Raw genomic sequence first — 20939 nt, 5'->3', positions numbered from 1 at the left:
GGTGCGCCCCTGCAGGATCAGTACAGAGGTGTGTCTCGGCAGGACCACATAAGTCTCGACTACATGCCATGCATGACTCCCAACATAATGTATGGTTGACATGTAGTAGACTCATATTGCATGTACAGCACATGGCCCAGATCATCTTAATCCACCACTGACACAGTGATTTAAATTCAATAATGTAAATTGAACAGATATTTCTGATATGTCAGTGTAACATCCATTTCCATTCATGATTATTAAGATTATATGAACAAATACAGTAATAAAACTTATACATATGTATGGTATGTGCTTTATAGGCGTCATGAGACTGCAAATGTAATATTCATTATAATTAGGAAAAAATGTGTGTTTTATGAGCATATAACTAGAAAAAAAAAGAATAAAATGTTTTTATCTATGAGTTTTAATTAAAATTAATGGTTCAGAAATTATTGGAGCACAAAGAAGCATTCCATGATGACTTTAGATACCTGTTTCGTACCTGTCTCTAATAATTCAACAGTTGGAGGGACAGTGACATTTGTCAGCCAGAAGTCTGTCTCGTTGTCAAATTCAGTGGCTATCACCATTTCCACAGTAGTCTCTTCCCCAGAAGGTAACCCCTCTAAATGAGGAAGTACCTGAGTTACAATAATTTCTTCTTCAATTGATGGAGTGCCTTGGACTTCCTCCTCTACGAATGGGGCAGCTACAATTTAAAAATGGTTAATACATTTTTTTGCCTACATTAAAACATATGTAATAACTATAATATTTCTTTAGACTTTATTATCTAAATTTAAAGGGAACAGCATGAGTTCCTGTACTTAGTTGTGATCTTGCAATATTACAAGGATAAGCTAAAAATACAGATGAATTTACATCACTGAAGCTTTCAGGTATTTATTATTATTATTATTATTATTATTATCATCATTATACTTTATTTATAGGTCGTCACATGAGGTTTGCAGCACCGTACAGAGGGAAAACAACAAGGCATGGTATAACAGCACAACACAGTAAACAAATAACACTGCAACTCTCAACAAAGCTACTGGGGTTCAAGGTGTATATTCAGCATAGGCTGAAACCTGTGCCCATTAGCGTTGGGGCAACTGAAAGAGGTGCAAAGACAATAACAATAATAGGTATACAACCTTTACTGTTGCAGGCTCTCCCCCATCCCATAACCATACCCCTTTTACATAGGACGTTCTCATAGCCTTGGTATCCAACTACAGAGCAGGTCAGTGAATTGTTCTATGATAAAAAAATAAATAAAAGATTGGCATTCGCTCTATGCAGGGTAAGAGCCTCCCTCAAGCACAGGTGTACTGAGCGTTATGCTTAACCAAGCTCTGGTTGGAAACCATCTTTGTATTTTTGCAGACTATTTTAGGTATTATTTTATGAAACTAATGTTTTCAAAACACATAGCAAACAAATATATACAAAGGCTGCAGATCTGCTACTGATAGTAAGTACAACAATGCATGTTTAGGTTGCATTCCAATAGAAAAAATAAGCACATTTAATATATTTAAGGATGGCAAATCTTTAGTAAGTATAGCATGTTTTTCACATATCGTTTCACATATCCTGAATGCCAATATAAAGCAATTACCTCTGAAACAAAAGGCGTGGTGTTTTGACAAGGGATCAGGGAATCCAGTTTGGTTGGGATGGACATAGACTGTCCTCACTCCAGGTTTGTCTCCCCCACAAACTCGACGTGTTGTCACAATAGGATAACGGATACTACCGTCTGATAACCAGCCTGCTCGGCACTTATCTAGTCCCAGCTTCCAGGCAGCATAAAGTTGTCCAGTGGAAGATAATGTGGCGTTCTTGCTCTCACAAAACTCCACTGCCTCTTGGAAAGTGAACTGATCTGGCTGAGTTGCAAAAAACACCTCCCCTATACATACATAAATAAAGAATACAGAGCAATGAGTCGGTGCAGCCATTAGGATCTTCATTTCATAGGATTTGTTAATGTAATGAATAATGGATAAAATAATTTGAAGGCAAAACTATCATTGATCAAAGTTAACTATCAGGTCAACGTTAACTTACGCAGAATGAATCATGATGGTGAGGCTCAAATAGCGCATGTACATATCTGCCATTATGATCTTCCTAATACCTACTAGATACAACACTCTCTTACCTGCACTCCTGTAAATCTGTCTCTCACTTCCCTATACTTCTATTGACCTCCACACAACTGCAGTGGTGGGTAAATGTTCTGTTTGGTACAGGCATATTCTGGGCACGTGTTCAATTATAGCAACAATGTTATCAGCGGAGTAGTAAAAATACCCATTTCGTCGCCAATAGCTCTTTGATAAATCTGCCCTGACTCTTTATTTGCAGTTATACAAGTGCATTTGAATTATCAATAGTCAACAATTTTAGTTATAATTTTGGTGCTATATTTCATCACAAAATGAAGACAATTAATATGTATAAAGTGATATTTTACTCAAGACCTGCTTAAGGGTTCAGACGGCCCTAGGATAATACCCTCATAACGCCCCCTCACCTTCTATGACAGTCTAAAGGTAAAGACTCCTCTATAATTTAAAATGCTGTCCTTTTACTTTAGAGAACAACTATTCTCTTATATTTTAAAATAAATTTCAGTCAATACCGCTTCCCGTCAATTTTGAACCCCCAAAAGTCTTGCTAGCCCAAAGCCCTGGCCCAGGGCTGCAGCATAGTCAGCATATTGAATAAACAGTCCCCGATTTTGCTTATAATATTCACATATCCACTTAATTTGCTTATATAAAAACTATTTTTTTTTTATTTAAACAGGCTTCTAAAGTGAAATGAAGTCAAATCAGTGTTTTGTTAACAAAACAAAATAAGTAATTTGATGTCTATATTCAGCAAAGGCAGAAATCTAAATTGCTAAACATATTTAATTGCCACCCATAAATCAAAGAACAAAGACTGCAGTGTTCCTGATAATGACTCTAAAACCATTTCCAAATGGGGTTATACACAAAGGAAGTCTTTTCTTCCTAGGTACCTGTTTCATGAACGCTAAAACCTTGCGTGAAATATATTTACTTTTGTAACAGTGGTGCAGGGAGTATGAATGTGCAGATTCATGTCCTGTGTTTATGTCCTGAGATGCATAACACAGCAACATTATGTTATATGTTAAAATTATAGCATAATAATCATTTAAAGAAAGAACTGTGAATAAAACACATAAACATGTTTAAAACTCCTTGGGCCTGAGTCATTAAGGAGAGCAAAGCAAAAAAAGGAGTAAGTTTGATTCTGGACAAACCACGTTACAATGCAAGGGGTGCAAATTAGCTTTTTATTCTGCATGTAAGGAATATACTTCCTGTTTTTTCATGTAGCACACAAATACTTGATAACTTTATTTTTATACTTTGCCCTACCCCAAATATAAAGCTGTCCCCACATTTTAAATTTACCTCCAATGCAACCTGGTTTTACCAAGGTGCAAACTTACTCCTTTTTTTTTTACTTTGTTCACCTTAATGACTCAGGCCCCTAGTCTTTATTAAATTATTTCAATTACAGGAACAAGGGCAAAATATGAGGCTAACTGTAACTCAGATTTTATGCATTATAGTTTGTGAGCATAATTCTAAAATTATTGTTCCTAGTGTGAGAGAAGTACTGGTAAAATAGTAAATGTGTGTCACAGGTTTCTTTAAAGACAGCTATCCAAATGGTTTGGATCAAGTAAGAGCTAGTTTAAGGATCCCTGGAGTGGATGGAGGAGAAAGCTGAGAACTAGTTGTACCAGACTGTTGGTCTTTCTTATTGCATGCTGGCTGCTGTGTTACTAAGTGCCACTGTCAACCTCAGGAGATGGCATCTGTCTTGCTTTAAGAGTTGAGAATGAAAAAATATTCATATTTTATTACAATGTTAGAGTGGTTTTCCTGACACATGCATTTTGCCATTATTTAGTTAGTAGAAAAAAAAAGTAATAATGTTGTACACCAAAGAAATCATAAAGCGTTCAACTCTAGGGACTAGGCCCACAGTTATGTAACTACAATCTAGGCTTGTACCTAGAGCGGCAAAACTGCAGGGGCTCCTTGCTCCACGTCTCATCATTTTACTACCTTTTTTTTTATAAATGCCGGCCAGTGTAAATAATCACTGATCATTTTAAATTACTGGTAGTGAGCATTTACTACTTTTATATATATGAAAAATTGTGGACATTGGGGCCACAAAGTTATTGGTAGGGCAGAGAAGGAGGGCATCAAAAGTGCAGCCAGAAACAAAGATTCAAATATATATATATATATATATATATATATATATATATATATAATACACACCAGCTTCTGTCAGGGATTTATTTATTAAAAGAGTAACAGCAATTATACACATTTGTGCTGCATGTATAGATAATATGGTGGTATAGTTTACATCAATGCACATTATAATACAACACATAGCAACCTGTATATTGGCATTAAGGAAAAACGTAGTTATAGGAAGAGCAGTGCCTACTGTTTCACTGTGATTTCCAGGAGTTGGGTCACGTACCTCGGAGCTTATCTATATAACAGTATACATCATACTCTTCCTCTGGGTTCACCACTCCATAATTTCTAACCCCTGGGAAGCCATTCTTGTCCCCATTGCAGTTCTCTCGTGGGGTGACAATTGGGTATCTGCACAAAACAAATAAAGTCTGAATGTGTAACTCTCTAGTACTAGAGCGACCATAGAAGGATAGGGAATTGGCATTCACATGAAGTGAGTTTTTATCATGTTCTTTCTGTCCCACTGTGATTATGAATGATCTCTAGAAGCACATCTGTGGTCCCTTCTCATGACTCATAACAAACACACACTTCCTGGGACTGGTATTGCTCATGAGATAGCATTTAGGATATATTTAAAATGCCTACGCAAACATTATCTCTAAATACTAAACCCATGGAGTGGCTGACACATTAAATCATGCAAAAGAAATCTAATTTGTGTTTTTTTCTTTTAAAACGCATGTAATTCAGGCATATGCACGTCCGCATTCAACAAGGAGCGGATGTGAAGATAAGTTTGGTGATGAATATTGGGGTACGTCTCCTCTGCTCTGCTAGACAGAACACTGCAGGATATGTCCAATACATATGAGGAATATAAACTCACATACGAATGCACAGAAAAAAAACTGTATTCAATTAATGTCATTTGTTTTTTCCTCAGGATAAAACATTTATTAGGATTAGATTATAATTAATGTCTACTGTACATACATTTTTTTTACAGTTGCTCCTGATTGCAAACACATGTTATAGCATTCATACTCAGCTTCCATCACTAGTAATCAGCACTTAGACTAGACCTGTAGCTGGAGCAAGAGATACGGCTGTGGCAAACACATACCTTTCAGATGCCCAGATTTGAATCAGACACTGCTGTGTGTGTTCGAGCTTTGAACACCCTTACTGTACATTGACTATGGGCATAAGCCCCTTCCCAATCCCGTTCCCCCTCTAAAATCGTAAGCTGTAGTTAGTGTCCTGTGCGCTCGAAGATGAATTGGAAGTTGTTGCGTTCTGTGGTGTATGACTGGTTCTGGGAATGCGCAGAGTAATTATGCGCAATATAGGCAAGGAATCGCCAATTACGCTCCTTAATGAATCAGGCCCAGAGTGAGTATTGCTAATAAAGATCAAGTGGCAAAATGAGTCTACCTATTTTGCCTATTACTGTTTATTTCTCACAATACAGGTGTGTTGTGTTTAAATTCTGACAATATTTTTTGCGCCACTGTGAACATCTACCAAGCATCTATTAAAATTTCAGTAACTTTTCTCTTTTCTGAATTTCTTTCCTTATGGAGAGTACTCCTCTCTTGATCGTGGTTCACAGCTTAGCACAGGAAATTTTCTTATAAAGTAAAAATATTGTTGTTAGGGAATAGGTCAATGATGGTTTGTCGCATGCCTGTAATTGTGTTGTTGTTTTCTGACCCATAAAAATGGATTTATACTTCTCTTCAAATAAGTATTTACACAACCTATTGATTTGATATAATAAACCCTCGGCAGACAGAATTATACTATAGTAGTTAGAATCCTCTATTTACTTAAGAGTTGTGATTATACCTGACAGTTTGATCTGATACCCATCCAGCATCACACTGATCGAATCCAGCTTCATAGGCGGTCTGGAGCTGAGCAGGGGTGACAATGATGGCATGGTTGTCCAGACATGCTTGCTTTGCCTGGGTGAAATTGAGGGAGTATCGACTGGATCCAGCTCGGTAATGGAAAACAACACCTGGCAGGACAATATGGAATTGATTAACAGCTGGAACTTCAATCACACATACACATTCTAAAGATTTATTTTTTTCCAATCTACTTAACCCCCATGATAAATTAAACATTGCTCTGCTTTATACAGCAATATTCTTTGATCATTTCTTAAACAATAAGAGAAGGATTATTTATGATAATTTGCAATATATATTGAAAAGGCCTCCGAATAGATATGTGTACTAGTGAACCTTAGCCCTTTGATTGCTAGATATATCTTTGTGTAAGACTTCCATTATTTTCAAATGAGCAATTGAACACTTCCATGTGACCTAGATGTATACTCCTGTCATTAAGGCCGCCCCCTTCCTTCTGTTTGCCAACCAAAACTATGCCTAAGACGCCCAGTTATCCTACTAATGTTTGGGCATTGAGAATCTGAATTTAGGAGTAATAAGCAAATGAGCAAACAATTTCTAGCAGACACAATAATGATTGTCCTTGGAATTCTATGTTTAACCAGTGGCGAATCCAGGGGGGGGGGGGGCGATCGGGGCAATCGCCCCCCCCTTGGCAGGGGCTTGCTGCCGGCGGCTGCACAGTGTGTGCAGGTCCGCTCAGCAGTGACAGGCAGGGACAATGTGCTGCCCGCCCGCTCTGATTGTGTTTAAAACACAATCAGAGCGGGCGGGCAGCACACTGTCCCTGCCTGTCACTGCCGAACGGACCTGCACATACTGTGCAGCCGCAGAAGTTAGAAAGGGGGTGGGGCCTAAATGCCCCCCCCCTAAATCGCCCCCGGTATAACAATTTCCTAGATCCGCCCCTGTGTTTAACTGAAGTTTATTTATAAGTTAATGAAAACAAATGACCATCTTAGTGCTCACCTGTCTCAGATATGGCTTTTTCTGGCTGAACGGCATCAATAGCAACTGTAACTGGTAATATTTCCTCTTCTGCTGTGCCAGTGGCTTCAATGGAGGGAACAACTGTGATATTTTCCAGCCATAGCTGAAAACCATCATCTGTTATGTTTTCTAATAATTCCGTTGGCAGCAGCTCTGGGCTTATAGATGTTACTAGGAATTCTGGAGTTGCAGTAAAGCCATCTTCGGAAGGTGTGAGGGTGAAGTCTATCCCTTCTAGAGTAGCAATACTGCCACGGACTTCCTCTTCAGTAGCATTCTGCTGAAAGATGATCTTCACACCAGGATCTCTCACAGTTTGAATAGTAATGTTTTCAGCATCATCTGTTCCAGGAGCAACATAGTTGAAAGATAAAATAAAGCATCTTTTTTAACATTAATATATTTAAATTTCTGTGTACAAGTGAGCTAAATAATAAATCTAAAACAATTAGCTAAACACTTTCCATGCCCATCTAATCTATCATTTACAGAAAGCAGCTATTGCTTAGGAGGGGGTGCTTCTCTATCTTACAGCAGGGTGAAGCTAGAACTTATGAGATTGACTTGGAAGTCTAAAAGACAACAGAAATGCTCTGAATAGGCTAAAAAAATTAGTGGATTCATACACAGGGTTATAGATTACGATGTCACACAAGCTAAGAAACAAGCTCTGCTTTGGAATTTCAATTTTTTGAAGACTTAGAACAGTGAGGGTTATTGATTAACGTTGCTCAATAGTGCAGATCTGTACTAAATCCATATTCCATATTGTTTTGCCCATCACTATGAAACATAAAGACTAACCTCTATAGCAGATTGCGTCATAACGAGATAGTGGATCGGGATAACCAGTCTGGTTGGCGTGAAGATAAACTGTTCTGACTCCAACTAAGTTTCCACCACAGTTTGGGCGTGCAAAGGATATTGGGTACCTAACACTGCGATCTGCCAGCCAACCAGCACTGCACACATCCATGCCAGTCTGCCAAGCCAAATAGAGCTGTCCTGTGGTGGCCAATCTGGCTCCAAGGTTTTGACATTGCTTTTCTGCCTCTTGGAAAGTGAATTTTTCAGGAGTTATTGCATAAAACACTTCACCTAGGAAACCACATAATTATCTTGATTAGTTTACTAATTTAGATAGAAGATAGATATATATGAGATAGATGGAAGATATATAGATAGATAGATAGATAGATAGATAGATAGATAGATAGATAGATAGATAGAAAGATGTGCTGTAGATAAATAAATAAATAGATAGGTGTGATATAGATAGATAGATAAATAGATAGATAGATAGATAGATAGATAGATAGATAGATAGATAGATAGATAGAAAGATATGATGTAGATCAGTGATGGGCAAACTTTTTCAGGAGCGGGCCAAATAAAAAAGAAAAACTTTAGGTGGACCAATATAATTTATTAAAAAACTCAAATATCGAAATATATAATACAAATTTTTATAAAACTAATGTGATGAATGAAGCTGTGACTGCATTTCTATAAGTTCCTCATATCTATTTCTTTATTTAAATATAAAAACAAATAATTATATTTTAATAATTTTATGCATATTTTAATGAAATTTTTTAAAATATTGGCGGGCCGGATAGAACCTCTAAGTGGGCCGGATCTGGCCCGCGGGCCGTAGTTTGCCCATCACTGATGTAGATAAATAAATAGATAGGTATGATATAGATAGATAGATAGATAGATAGATAGAAAGATATGAGATAGGTAGATGATAGATAGATAGATAGATAGATAGATAGATAGATAGATAGATAGATAAATAGATAGAAAGATATGATGTAGATAAATAAATAGATAGGTATGATATAGATAGATAGATAGATAGATAGATACCTTCCATATCTTCAGCATAACAATATACATCATAAGTTTCATCAGTGTCTCGGATACCATATGTCCTAACTCCAGGGAATATGTCCTTGTCACCATAGCATGGTTCACGGGGGTTATGGATTGGATAACTGTAGTGAGATATGGGGAAAAATATAAATATACTTGATATGGTATAATAATATAATCATTTTATACAATGTTTAACAGACAACTTTGTATGGCTTATAAGTAATTGAGTGGTGAGGCTTATGATATACAGTAAGACAATAAGCTTATACTGCACAGCATAGCATGCCAGTTATGGTTGCTGTGATTACTGCATCTGCTCTGGTCAGTCTGCAGAGAGAATTATGTTGCTGAAGGAACAACAAGAAGGTCACTCATCCATCTTCCTAAGTAACTTTTACAGAGATTAGTCTATAGAGAGACACAATTTCAGTGCACATGGACTATTCACCAAAGCGTAGGATAGACCTGGGACTGGGCACTCTGTACTTTATCTGTCCCTGTTCTACTCTGGAAAATTTTCCATGTACATTTTACTATAATTACCCATGCCCCTTACCAGAGAGCATTGATCTACATGTAGGTATCCTCCTTCCCACTGTTTACTTTAACAATGTTTACATGAAAAGTGGAATCAAGTTACTATTTTGAACAGTTCTGGATTTGTGGACTGGCCTAGGACAGCAGGGGTGGAATACTGCCATGTGATTTAAAACAATTCTATTACTAATTCACTGTTCACATGTCATATTTAAATATAAACTGAAATAGAACTAACGTATTTAGATTTAATTATTCTACCTAGATAGGATGTAAAGTTATAACTATTGGGGACTATTATAATAGTGGTCCGCTGGGGGAATAGAGTGGCACGTATAATATAGGTTCAAAAAATAAAATCTGGGCCTGACTTTGAAACCCAAAGGTTGGACTGGGGCATTGTTCTACAAGCCCACGGGGTACCAGTGCTACCAGTGATACAGAACTGAGTGAAAGTGTTCCATGGACAAATGTCTAAAAGTCAAGGAAAATGACATTACTGAGGAGTTTCCTTAGATTACAATGATAACATCTTACCGTACAGTCTGATCGGAAAGCCAACCGGCATCACATTGGTGATACCCATCATCATAGGCAGACTGAAGCTGTTCCGGGGAAGCAATGGTGGCACTGTTCTGGATGCAAGCTTTTTTGGCATTCTCAAAATCCAAGGTGTATCTGGTGGAGATTGCTCTGTAGTGGAAAACGATCCCTAAAATAAATCATTGTAGAAGTAAAGAAGATGTTTATCTGATGAGTTGCTCATGGTTATACAGGTTTCACTTTCTGCAGTTTTGTTTCTGTGAGAGTATCATTGGTTTGTATGGCTTGTTCATTCAGTAAAATATGTACAATGACCAGGCTATTTAAAAACTGCTTTGTAAAGGGAAAGTATTGCCGTGTAGCTTAGTAGAGGTAAAATTATCAAAAGGTTTCATTGATCTTGCAATATTATAATTAGACATAAATCATATAATGCAAATACCGTAAGAATATTTTGTTTCTCAAGTTAGCACCATTGATGCAAGATATAGTATTCTCTAGACATCATTCTTTATTTTGTCTGCAGGAATACCGTATGAAGTGGAGATCTTACAAATGTTCTCCATAGTAACAGGGAAGCTGGACATGGTTTAACGCATTGCTCAGTGGTGGGTGATGTTGTCTTTGAGGCCACGAGCCTCTTCATGTTGTGACTGATCATACATCTTATCACTGGGCCGCATTAACTAAGTGCAAAATGGCCAATGAGCAGCAGAAGATCCTCTTTGGTGGCGCTGTGCACCTTGATAGGCACAATTGCGCCAGGTTTCTGTTTAAGCACACGGGTTGTACGGAGAATCAGAAGTTCGCTGCAGCTGATGCGAGGAGCTGGGTGGATTCATACGCCTGGCTTTACAGAACTGTACAAAATGAATTAGATTTCATTTTGCAATGAGATAAAGGGTTGTGGAGGATGCATTTGGGGGAAGGGGCTCCTCGCTTTGTGAAGGGCGCACAGGGGGGGGGGGGGGAATTCACTTCAGTTGCACTTCAGCGGAGAAGCACATTTCTAGGTGCACTTTAACCATTTCAAAAAGAAGCTTCACAAACACTAAAAAAGGGTAACAATATCTTCTTCACTTTCATAATTAATAAAAGCCATAACTTAGTCGAAGTTGAGCAGTATTTTATGAGAAAAGCTACATTTTTTTTTTACAAAGGAAAGGGTGAGCTCTAACATGGTAGGAGGTAGAGCTTCCAGTTTCAGTATTTAAACAAAAAAAAATAAGTTTTTAAAAAAATAAACAAATGTTTTCTATATAAAAAACAAGGCAAGTATATTATATACATAATAGTTGGAGGTTATGTAGAAATTGAGGTAGATATAATATAACTTTACGGCGGAGTGGTAGATATAATAGAACTTTATATTATATGTTCTGAAGGCTGGGCAATAGTCCAATAATATTAAAATCTTATTGCCTGCAAAAAAATAATTGATTGTAGCAATCCTGAGACAGAGTTAAGAAAACAGGTATATTTGATTAACAGGGTTTGATCTGCAGCAGCACGGTGGGCTATTATCACCAGCAGTAACCCCTCTCATGCATAGTTGCCAACATTGGCAACTTGTGTCCCGGGAGGTCCGGGAGGCAGGTGGGTGTATGGGTGGGTGTGGAGCTCGAAGAACCGCGTTGTTAGCCCCGCCCCCAAATGTGTCATTACTTTTTTGGCCAGAAAAATAGGGGGGGGCACATGGACACATACACGGCACCACTAAGCCCCACCCTCTCCGCTTAATTTGCAGAGGCAGGCGGGAATTGGGAGGATTGCCTGCTCTCCCGTGAGTCCGGGAGATCAAGCTGGTTTTCGGGAGTTTCCCGGACATTCCGGGAGAGTTGGCAAGTATGCTCTCATGTGCCAACACTCTGATTGATAGATATTCACCAATATAAGTCTCAGAAGTGTCGGGAGGTGCCAGCACACTTATTTGTGAATGGCTGGCATTATCCACCAACCAGAGTGCTGTGAGCTGTCTACAGGGTATGATGACTTCCAAATACAGTTAAGATTGCTCTAAAGTGCACAGAGAGACATGGCAGACACCAGATCGAGTAAATAATCTTTTTGAGCCTGCATTGTGTCACCACATGAGATCTGGGGTCTGCAATGTGCCCAGCACAGATATTGGTCACTAGGATGATTTCTGTATTGTACATCTATCGCTAGAATTCTCTCATAGTGAAAAGCGATTACTAAAATTCTGTATGTGTTATCTGTCACTATCTTGTTCTCTGTATTGTACTTCACTCACTAGAATGCTGTCTGTAGTGCATATTAGTCACTAGGTTGCTTTATCTGTTACCATAATGCTCTCTGCATTGTATATCAATCAATAATATGCTCTCTATATTGTATAGTGGGCACAAAATGCTTTCTGCATTGTGTAAATCACTACATGTCTTTTTGTATTGTATAGCAATCTCCACAATGTTTTCTGTATTCTGTAAATTTGACATTAGGAATCCCTCAAGGTGAATAGCATACTACTGTATTGTAAATAGGTCACTAGAATGTTGTTTGAGAGAATGCAGCCAGGACAATTATGACCATTGGGTATATGCACATTAAAGAAAATATAGTCTGGCGCTCTGAAAAAAACAATCACTACATTGTGCACAAAATTCTCCTACTTATGTATATGCTGGCACATTGGGCCTGTATCATCAGGGGCGCACACAGGGGGGGGTTTCTGGTTCTCCAGAAACCCCTCCCCTCCGCGAAGAACAGTGTCCCTACATAGCGGCACTGTACTATACAGCAGCCGCAGAGCTGTCAAAGAAGCGTCCACGGCGGTGCTGTATTGCAGCTTCTTTGACAGCGCCGCTGCTGCTGTTCAGTGCAGTGCCGCCGAAATGGAGCTCTCTCTATATTTTTTTGGGGGGGAAACCCCCCTTAAAAATCCTGCGTGCGCCCCTGATCATCAAGGCACGTATCTGCCAATTTTGAGCGTATTGTATGCAAAATCACTCTGTGCTTGCCCAGTAGCAGACCATACTCCAGTAAACACAGCCCTGTCCTCTCCGTCTTCCTATGCAAAGGACACTTACTATAGCCTATTTACAGCTCTGTTTGTTTCAGAGCACCGGACTATATTTTATTTTGTTTGCACATACAAAGTGTTCTTCATTGTCCTGGCTGCACTCTCTCAAATGATTTTATTCTCTTTTACACATTACATTTAATTGAGGTGCGCAGCTTGGTTTCACAGAGTCTCATTCATTTTTGGGAATCACACCCTAACCCTCATAGGTTGCTGCATACTTTGCAAATGGAGACTCAGGAAGGTTTTGAATGTGACACTCTAGGTACACATGTTGCTCCACTGGCTAGGACTCACCTACAGGAGATGCCCTGATGTTGGCAGGTGAGCTTAACCCAATATAGCTTTGTTGTGCACAGAATTCTCCTACTTATGTATATGCTGACACATAGTGATTTATATATTGTTCTTTCAGAGCGACGGACTATATTTTCTTTGTTTGCACTAGAATGTTATCTCTATTATATAGAAGTCACTAAATTATCTGCATTGTTTTGGGGTCAATAGGCTCTGCATCGAATACTGGGGGTGTATTATGACTGATTATGGATCTTATAAATAACAATTTTACATAGATTTCTTGGGGCTACAGGGGGGCACAATGGTTAGCATTGCTGCTTCACAGTGTTGAGGGTTTGATACCAACCAGAGCACTATCTGTGTGGAGTTTGTATGATCTCCCCGTGTTTGGGTGTGTTTCATCCAAGTGCTCCAGTTTCCTCCCACACTCCAAAGACATACTGAGAGGTTAATTGGCTGCTGACAAAATGAACCCTAGTGTGTATTGTTAGTTAATATAGATTGTAAGCTCCACTGGGGCAGTGACTGATGTGCATGATTAAATGTTCTCTGTAAGTGCTGCATAATATGTAGAGACTATATAAATGACATTAAATAATAAACAAAAATAAATAACTAATTGGCTGAGTAAAACCACTCCCACATTAGTCAAACCTAGCCCATAGGGTTTGGAAAACACCCATATCTCCTTTGGAAAATTACTTGCGTTTGCCACCCCCTAGTGTCAGCCTTCTACTTCTATATATGCTGAGAGCAAAGAAAATTCAACAATAAACTGTAAAGAAAAAAAAGTTAAAATGATATATATATATATATATATATATATATATATATATATATATATTACATTTTATGTATCTATTTGCTAAGAGAAGTATCAGTTAACTAGTCATATATGAATATATTTTATATCTGTTCATCATGTAGCCGCTGAATACTATATCTTGCTTAGGTGGTAGGTTTTCAATAGATTTCTCAATACATTAAATTATGGCCACCCATTTTTTTTACAATACTAAAGGGTGAACTAAACAAAAAAGAATATGTATTAATGCAGACACAATTACACAATCTGTGGTTTTATATCTACAATATTTAGCGCTCACTGCTTCTATGGCACACACACACCAACAAAACCTAGTAAGGTCTCACTGACGACGGGACTCAAAGAATACTGCAAGCAAACACGATTTGAATGCTCTGTTTAAATATGGACAAAAGACCAAGGGGTATATTTACTAAACTGCGGGTTTGAAAAAGTAGAGATGTTGCCTCAGATTCTAGCTGTCATTTTTGTAGAATGTACTAAACAAATGATAACTACAATCTGGTTGGTTGCTATAGGCAACATCTACACTTTTTCAAACCTGCAATTTAGTAAATCTTGCCCCAAAAGTGAAATCCAAGGTTGGGTCTACACTTTATCAGGTGTTGTTTTTCAACGTCAGTGTGTACAAGGCTTTAGTATGAGACCAGAGAAGAAAGCTTATTATTTTAAAGGTGGTTAGGAATTGCAAGCTTTGTAACAAAAGATTGTAGAGCAGAACCTGTGTATGTCATCCTTGCTGTGCGCAGCACACAGAACCATGTCAGCACTATGGCAAATAATAATCAACAAGAGAGTTCAAAGTGTTAAACATACTTCATGATAAGAAGATTGTCTGCACTTTTTCTCCAAGTTTAGGAATAACACATCTTATGCTCAAGACATACATAACTTGTATTTGGAATCTACAGTTTAGAATCCTTCACATCAATCTGGTATCTGGTAGTCATTATAACATGTATAGAATAGAAAATTACATTTATACAACCTTTAATGACCTTCAAGTAGTTGCACCACTAAAAAGGCAAATTTGAACAAGCAAGTTCTGAATGACACATCAATTTGATGCAGTAAAGACACAAAGGCCAGAATGCAACACCTCCTAGATAATGGGTTTATGATTTATCATTTCTCTTGTTTTTTAAAGTGGACTCATCACACATTACAGGTGGTCATTTTGTGGCCAATTCTCAACCAATTCACCAGGAAATTGTTATATCACTGAGGCATGAGGCATTTTCAACCTGCACTATGTCCCTGGTCCTTACTGAACTGCTTCATTCTCGTGAATGCTGGAGCATCACAAAACTATCTGCCTCCTCTGTGTGCAGGTGATGGGTTCACTTTAAATAGATAAAGAGGAAAGAGTCAATTTCCTCTACCTTTCACATTGACCTGTACTGTGTCTTGGCTGTCCTCAATTCCATGCATGACTTCACAGCGATAGATCCCCGAATCACTGGATAATAGGTTGACAATTTCCAAACTGACATCAGTAGGGATGAAAGGATAGTTTGGTAAAGAAATGCGCTGTTTGTAGGCATCGTTCAGGCGGATTTTGCCATCAGTAGCTACTAGCAGGACGGTCTCACGTCCCTTGTTGTGTCTGCTCCACTTGATTCTGGGTGTTAAGGGTGCTGTTGAGGGAACCACAGTCACATGTTCCAAAGCATTCAAGAAGTAACACGGGATGATAATTGTTTGTCCAATCTGGACGTTCAGTGGAGCCTCCTTTGGTATACTAACACTCAGTGTGTTAGCCGTGTCTGCAAATTCAATTAAAGTGAGAGCACAATTATACAGGGCACACATAGCTGACAATTTTGTCTATAACTTTTATCTATTGATCATATTTTGGTATTTTTCACAGATTACAAAATAATTTCAATTAGTAAAGAAAGAACGTATCACTGGTCTATTATAAAAAGACAATCAATATATCCTTCTGCATTGACAAAGACTCCAGGATAAATGTTCTACTATTATTACTATATAAGATTACATTTTCGAATTATACATTCTGTATATCTTGTACAAACTTAGTTCTGTTTGTGTCAGTTACCGTTTCGCCTCCCTATATAATAACTTGTGGTTATCTTCATATAGCACAAAGCACACAAAATCAACATTTGAAATGGCCAATGTGCAACCTTTAAGATCAGCAGGTGTGTGCACCTTAGCAGACGTATAGCTATAAATTAGCATAAAAAAACCCCTTATTATATACAGTTAGAAACAAAACACAGTATTAAAACTCTCATAAGTATGTAGGGTAAACACTATTGTATTGAGTTTAGAGGTTAGGTATACAATTTAGAATGACATTGGAGACATTTGTCCATTCAAGCTGACTTTTTAGACCCCAAAATGAGACAGCGTAAGGAAAGAATATATCTGGGAGAGAGAAGGTTGCTATGATAATGCACACCTCTATTGTACCATGATACCCAAGTGCTTGTAGTAGGATTCCCATACATGTGAAGGTCTAAAGGGGATGTTCATTGTTTGCTTAATATATAAAAGCTACTATATGTCTTCCAGTGGAGTTACTAGGGATATGGGTTGAGTTATTGCTCACACAGAGTCCCCATGCAGATTCTGATACCCTTTCTCAGAACAAGCCACACTCTTCTATAATATGCACTAAAACACACACACTGCACTAACACAGATACACATCCTCCTGACTTAAAACACACATAAATAATCACAACTATATACCCTTTCAGATATATATTCACACAAATCAATGCCCATGCTACTTTTATCTAGTATTTGTAATAATTTAACTCTTAATCCACTAATTTTCTAAAAATGGCTGTAAGATTTGTATAGAACATCATTTATAGCAGTTTCATTTAGAGGTCACCAAATACATAAAGTAATGTAATAAAGGAGAAATGTGATAGGTAGATAGAACAGCTCACCTGAGACTTCCACTGATTTTGCTGCAGCGATGACTCGCAAACACACGAACACTAATAATAAAGTGGTCATAGTTTACCTGTCAAAGAAAAACAAGCATCATCAGATAATAAATATTCCCTTGGAGTAAATAAGCATAGGACAGAAATAAGTCAGGGGGTAGGGCTGATACATTCAGAATCAATGGGGTATCTGCCATAGGTGTAGCTGGTGCTACCATCTACTAGACATCTCAAGTGAATTAATGTGTCATCATAACGCAGTTATAGATAAGGATAGGGAGATGGGAAAATAAAATAGACCTTTTTTCAAATATTATTTTAACATATTTAAAGTGTCAACGTTTTCTGAAAATTGGATGAATAGTTGAGGTAAGTTGCCTTTTTCAAAGGGTTACATAGCATTGAGCAACATAGGGCAAAAATGCAGATAAGAAGTAAATCGTAGCAACCAATCAGCAATCAACTTTACTACAATGTCTGATTAGTCACCTGCGCCTGTGTGTCTTAGTTTGCCGGTTCTCTCCTGTGCAGTGGAATTGGAAGCCCTGGCTTGGGCTTCCAGTTCTACTAGTTAAGCAAAAAATGAAAAGAAAAAGAAAACAAATATGTAAAAAATATATTTAAAAAATAAAATTTATGATTGAAAATAAAAAAATGCTTTATTTAAATAAATAAAGCATTTTATTTTCTTTCAATACTCCCTGGAATTGTATGTACTAAATAAAAATAATGTAGAAGTATGTATATGAGTCTATGCCATAAATGTAATATAAGCAATATTCTGAACAGAATAGAACCTGCTATTATACATTAGCCACATTTATTTTCATTGCCCTTTTTACATACATTGGGCCAGCACTACCATTAGGCACACCAAGGTGGTCACCAAGGATGCCAATGGTTATGGGGCGACTAAAACATTGAATGATTGACAGTGTCGGCTTCAGCTCTTCAATGGTCTGGGAGAGTGGCGCTGGGCTATGAAGTCACCTCCGTCAGTCCTGCACTTATATGTACATTTCCATGTATTTACATTTGCTGCCATTTACTAGTTATTCAGTACCCTGACATTAAAGCACACACAGTTCTATGTCTCAGTCTTGGCCTGACTGTCCAATGCAGCTATGTTAAAAAGTGTTGATGATATACCCCTAAAACCTTCATAAAGGTATTTTACGAAAGTGCAAACTGTGGACACACAAATACTCTTTTGTGTCATTGAAAACCTAAATGAAATGTTGTGTGCGTCCATTTTTCGGGGATTTAAAAATGATGCTCCTGTTGGACAAAAAGCTCAAAAATAGCATGCCTGTTAGTCTTGATATGACATCACTGACAATGCCACCTGTACACAGCATTTATGTGACCTTGGAAGCTGCAACCAATCAAATTGCCCACACCTCTCTCTGTTCACAATGAAACAAACTAAGGAAGCTCCACCCTGTCAAACTTAGATTTAGTTATAGATAGCATACATAATTGTGATCTGTAAAATAAGTCTAGATAATTTTGTTTCAATGTTAGGATCCCTTACCCAGTTCCCTGGTATTTTCTACCACGCTCATTCCTGCACCATAGTGCCTTGGAAGATGATGATGTGAGTACTGTATGCAGGAATATTCATGGACTACGAAATGCTCATATCACTGATATCTAACAAGATCACTGACAAAGAAGAAAAGAAGAGACAGCCCCAAGCAGAGAGAGAGAGCTAGTGAGAGTAAGAAGTTCTTAATGAACCTACTGGTGTGAAAACTAACGTCTGCAGCTGCAGATGCTATAACACAATGTTTCAATGTATTATTATATAAAACACAGAGTGACAAGTTTTTTCTGAAGAAAAAAAGTAGAATAGAAAACTTTGTATTTGCATATACTTTTTGCTAGTGAGAGTGGTAAATGCTATAGCACTGCACATGTACAGAGCATCTGCATATAAAACCAATTTTCAAAGCAATATCTGTCAATTCTACACTCACTGGTGTCAAAAGCTCTAAATCACAACTTATTTTTCCACATATGGAGAATAGAAGTACCATACACAGGTCTATTCTCTAATATGTGGCATTGGGGTAGGTGTTCTATATCCACCTATTGAATCAATAGATATACTTCCTATCTCCATGATTTAACAAGAAAATATCACTGGAGCAAGACAGGGGTTTTCTCTTGTTAATAGACCCCACAGTGAACACTCTCAACTTCAGCTTCACTAGAAGGTAACATGTGGTGAGTACTGCCCTTCACCTCATAAATAGCAAATTACACACCCCACAGGTTGCAGCCAGTAACTAACAGACTACTTATATGGGTCAAAAAGCACAAAGAGCTGTAAAATCACTGGGCCACCTCCATGTTTTAATTTCCATCACCAAAGATACTTCAAACCAGTCCTTCAGACCTTCATGCTTTAGTGCACTGTTCCTCCTTCCCATCCACTCTAGAGTGATGCTAGATAGAGAAACTCCCCCTTGTCTTGTGCCAAATTCAAAATAGCTGTTTACATGTTTTTACTGTTTACTGTTGGTACTTGTCTAAATAATACCCTGAGCATCTCAAGTAATGCAAGACATTTCGGGTAACCACATATCTCTTGCAAATTCCAAAAACACTATTTTTCACCTGCTCATTGTTCATATGCAAACTGTGCATCTTGTAACCCAAATATCCCAATAGACAATTAACTTGGCCAAAAAACAGGAATAAGTACACATAAAGTAATTATAAATGTAGCTAGGACTATTATTTAACATATTTACAGTAATATAAAAGTGTGCAAATGAATTGTGTTGTGTGCATGTCATCAAAAAATGCATTGTTTCTCTAGACTAGTTTAGGGTTTTGTATATCCCACGACACAGGCATTTTCAGGTGTTGATTTCTACTTAGGGTACGACTCTACGGAACTTGTTCCAAGTGCTAACTGAGATTTTTACTGCGTTTTATATTGTGGATCTCAAGAAATATTGTAAACACAAACAGTCCCAATATACATGCAAAAAATGGCAAAAAGGTCCTTGCAGTCTGATCCTGACCTCCATATATATATATATATATATATATATATATATATATATATATATATATATATATATGTTAGTGCAGATAACAGATACCACATAAAAGGGGGCGCGTAACCCTATTCAGTGTACAGTCACTAGGCGGGATAATTACACCCAAAGTCCAATGTACAGGAGGCAGCCAGTTCCAATACAGTTGGTGAGTCTGGAAAATCTATAAAGGAGTAAAGGAAACACGGCGCCACATAGTGTATTACCACAATAAAATAATGTAATAAGAGAGAGTAAAGTGGATGAGTCAGATATATACTCAAAGATTATAACTTCTCTCCGATAAGGCTAATGAAACTGAAAGGGTGATTAGATATATACAAAAGTGACAGCACACTGTGTTCAATGCCACCAATGTAATCACCAATAAACATATATCTGCGTACCAGATGATAGAACCAGAAGATGTATGAATCAGTTCAATGGAAAACTCCAAATCTGAGCAGCTGTTACCAGTAACGTCACTCATCCAAGTGTATAATTCCGTTAGGACTGGAACCTCAGCATCATAGGAGCAATATAAAAAACTCATATAGTGTAATATTGTAAAACTCAGATTTTACTAATAAAATGGTAAGTATCACACTTACATAAAAACACAAGGTAACACACATATATTGGTATCTTTAGGTAC

The 20939-nt window shown here is 37.6% G+C and overlaps 1 protein-coding gene across 1 annotated transcript in view; it reads right to left on the bottom strand.

Annotated features, from left to right (window-relative positions):
• Positions 1-20939, bottom strand: part of ACAN (aggrecan) — an 84421-nt gene that overhangs the window by 32742 nt on the left and 30740 nt on the right. Inside the window, exons 2-11 of the mRNA XM_075207762.1 lie at positions 17235-17311; positions 15690-16073; positions 10133-10307; positions 9050-9177; positions 7982-8275; positions 7157-7519; positions 6117-6291; positions 4546-4673; positions 1616-1909; positions 491-697 (exon numbers count right to left, since the gene is read on the bottom strand). Coding sequence (XP_075063863.1) covers positions 491-697; positions 1616-1909; positions 4546-4673; positions 6117-6291; positions 7157-7519; positions 7982-8275; positions 9050-9177; positions 10133-10307; positions 15690-16073; positions 17235-17304 — 2218 coding nt within the window. The 5' untranslated portion in view covers positions 17305-17311. The remainder of the gene's footprint in view (positions 1-490; positions 698-1615; positions 1910-4545; positions 4674-6116; positions 6292-7156; positions 7520-7981; positions 8276-9049; positions 9178-10132; positions 10308-15689; positions 16074-17234; positions 17312-20939) is intronic.

The sequence above is a fragment of the Mixophyes fleayi genome, chromosome 4 (assembly GCF_038048845.1).
Source record: "Mixophyes fleayi isolate aMixFle1 chromosome 4, aMixFle1.hap1, whole genome shotgun sequence".
Taxonomy (NCBI): Eukaryota; Metazoa; Chordata; class Amphibia; order Anura; family Limnodynastidae; genus Mixophyes; species Mixophyes fleayi.
This window is presented reverse-complemented; position numbering and strand designations above follow the sequence as displayed.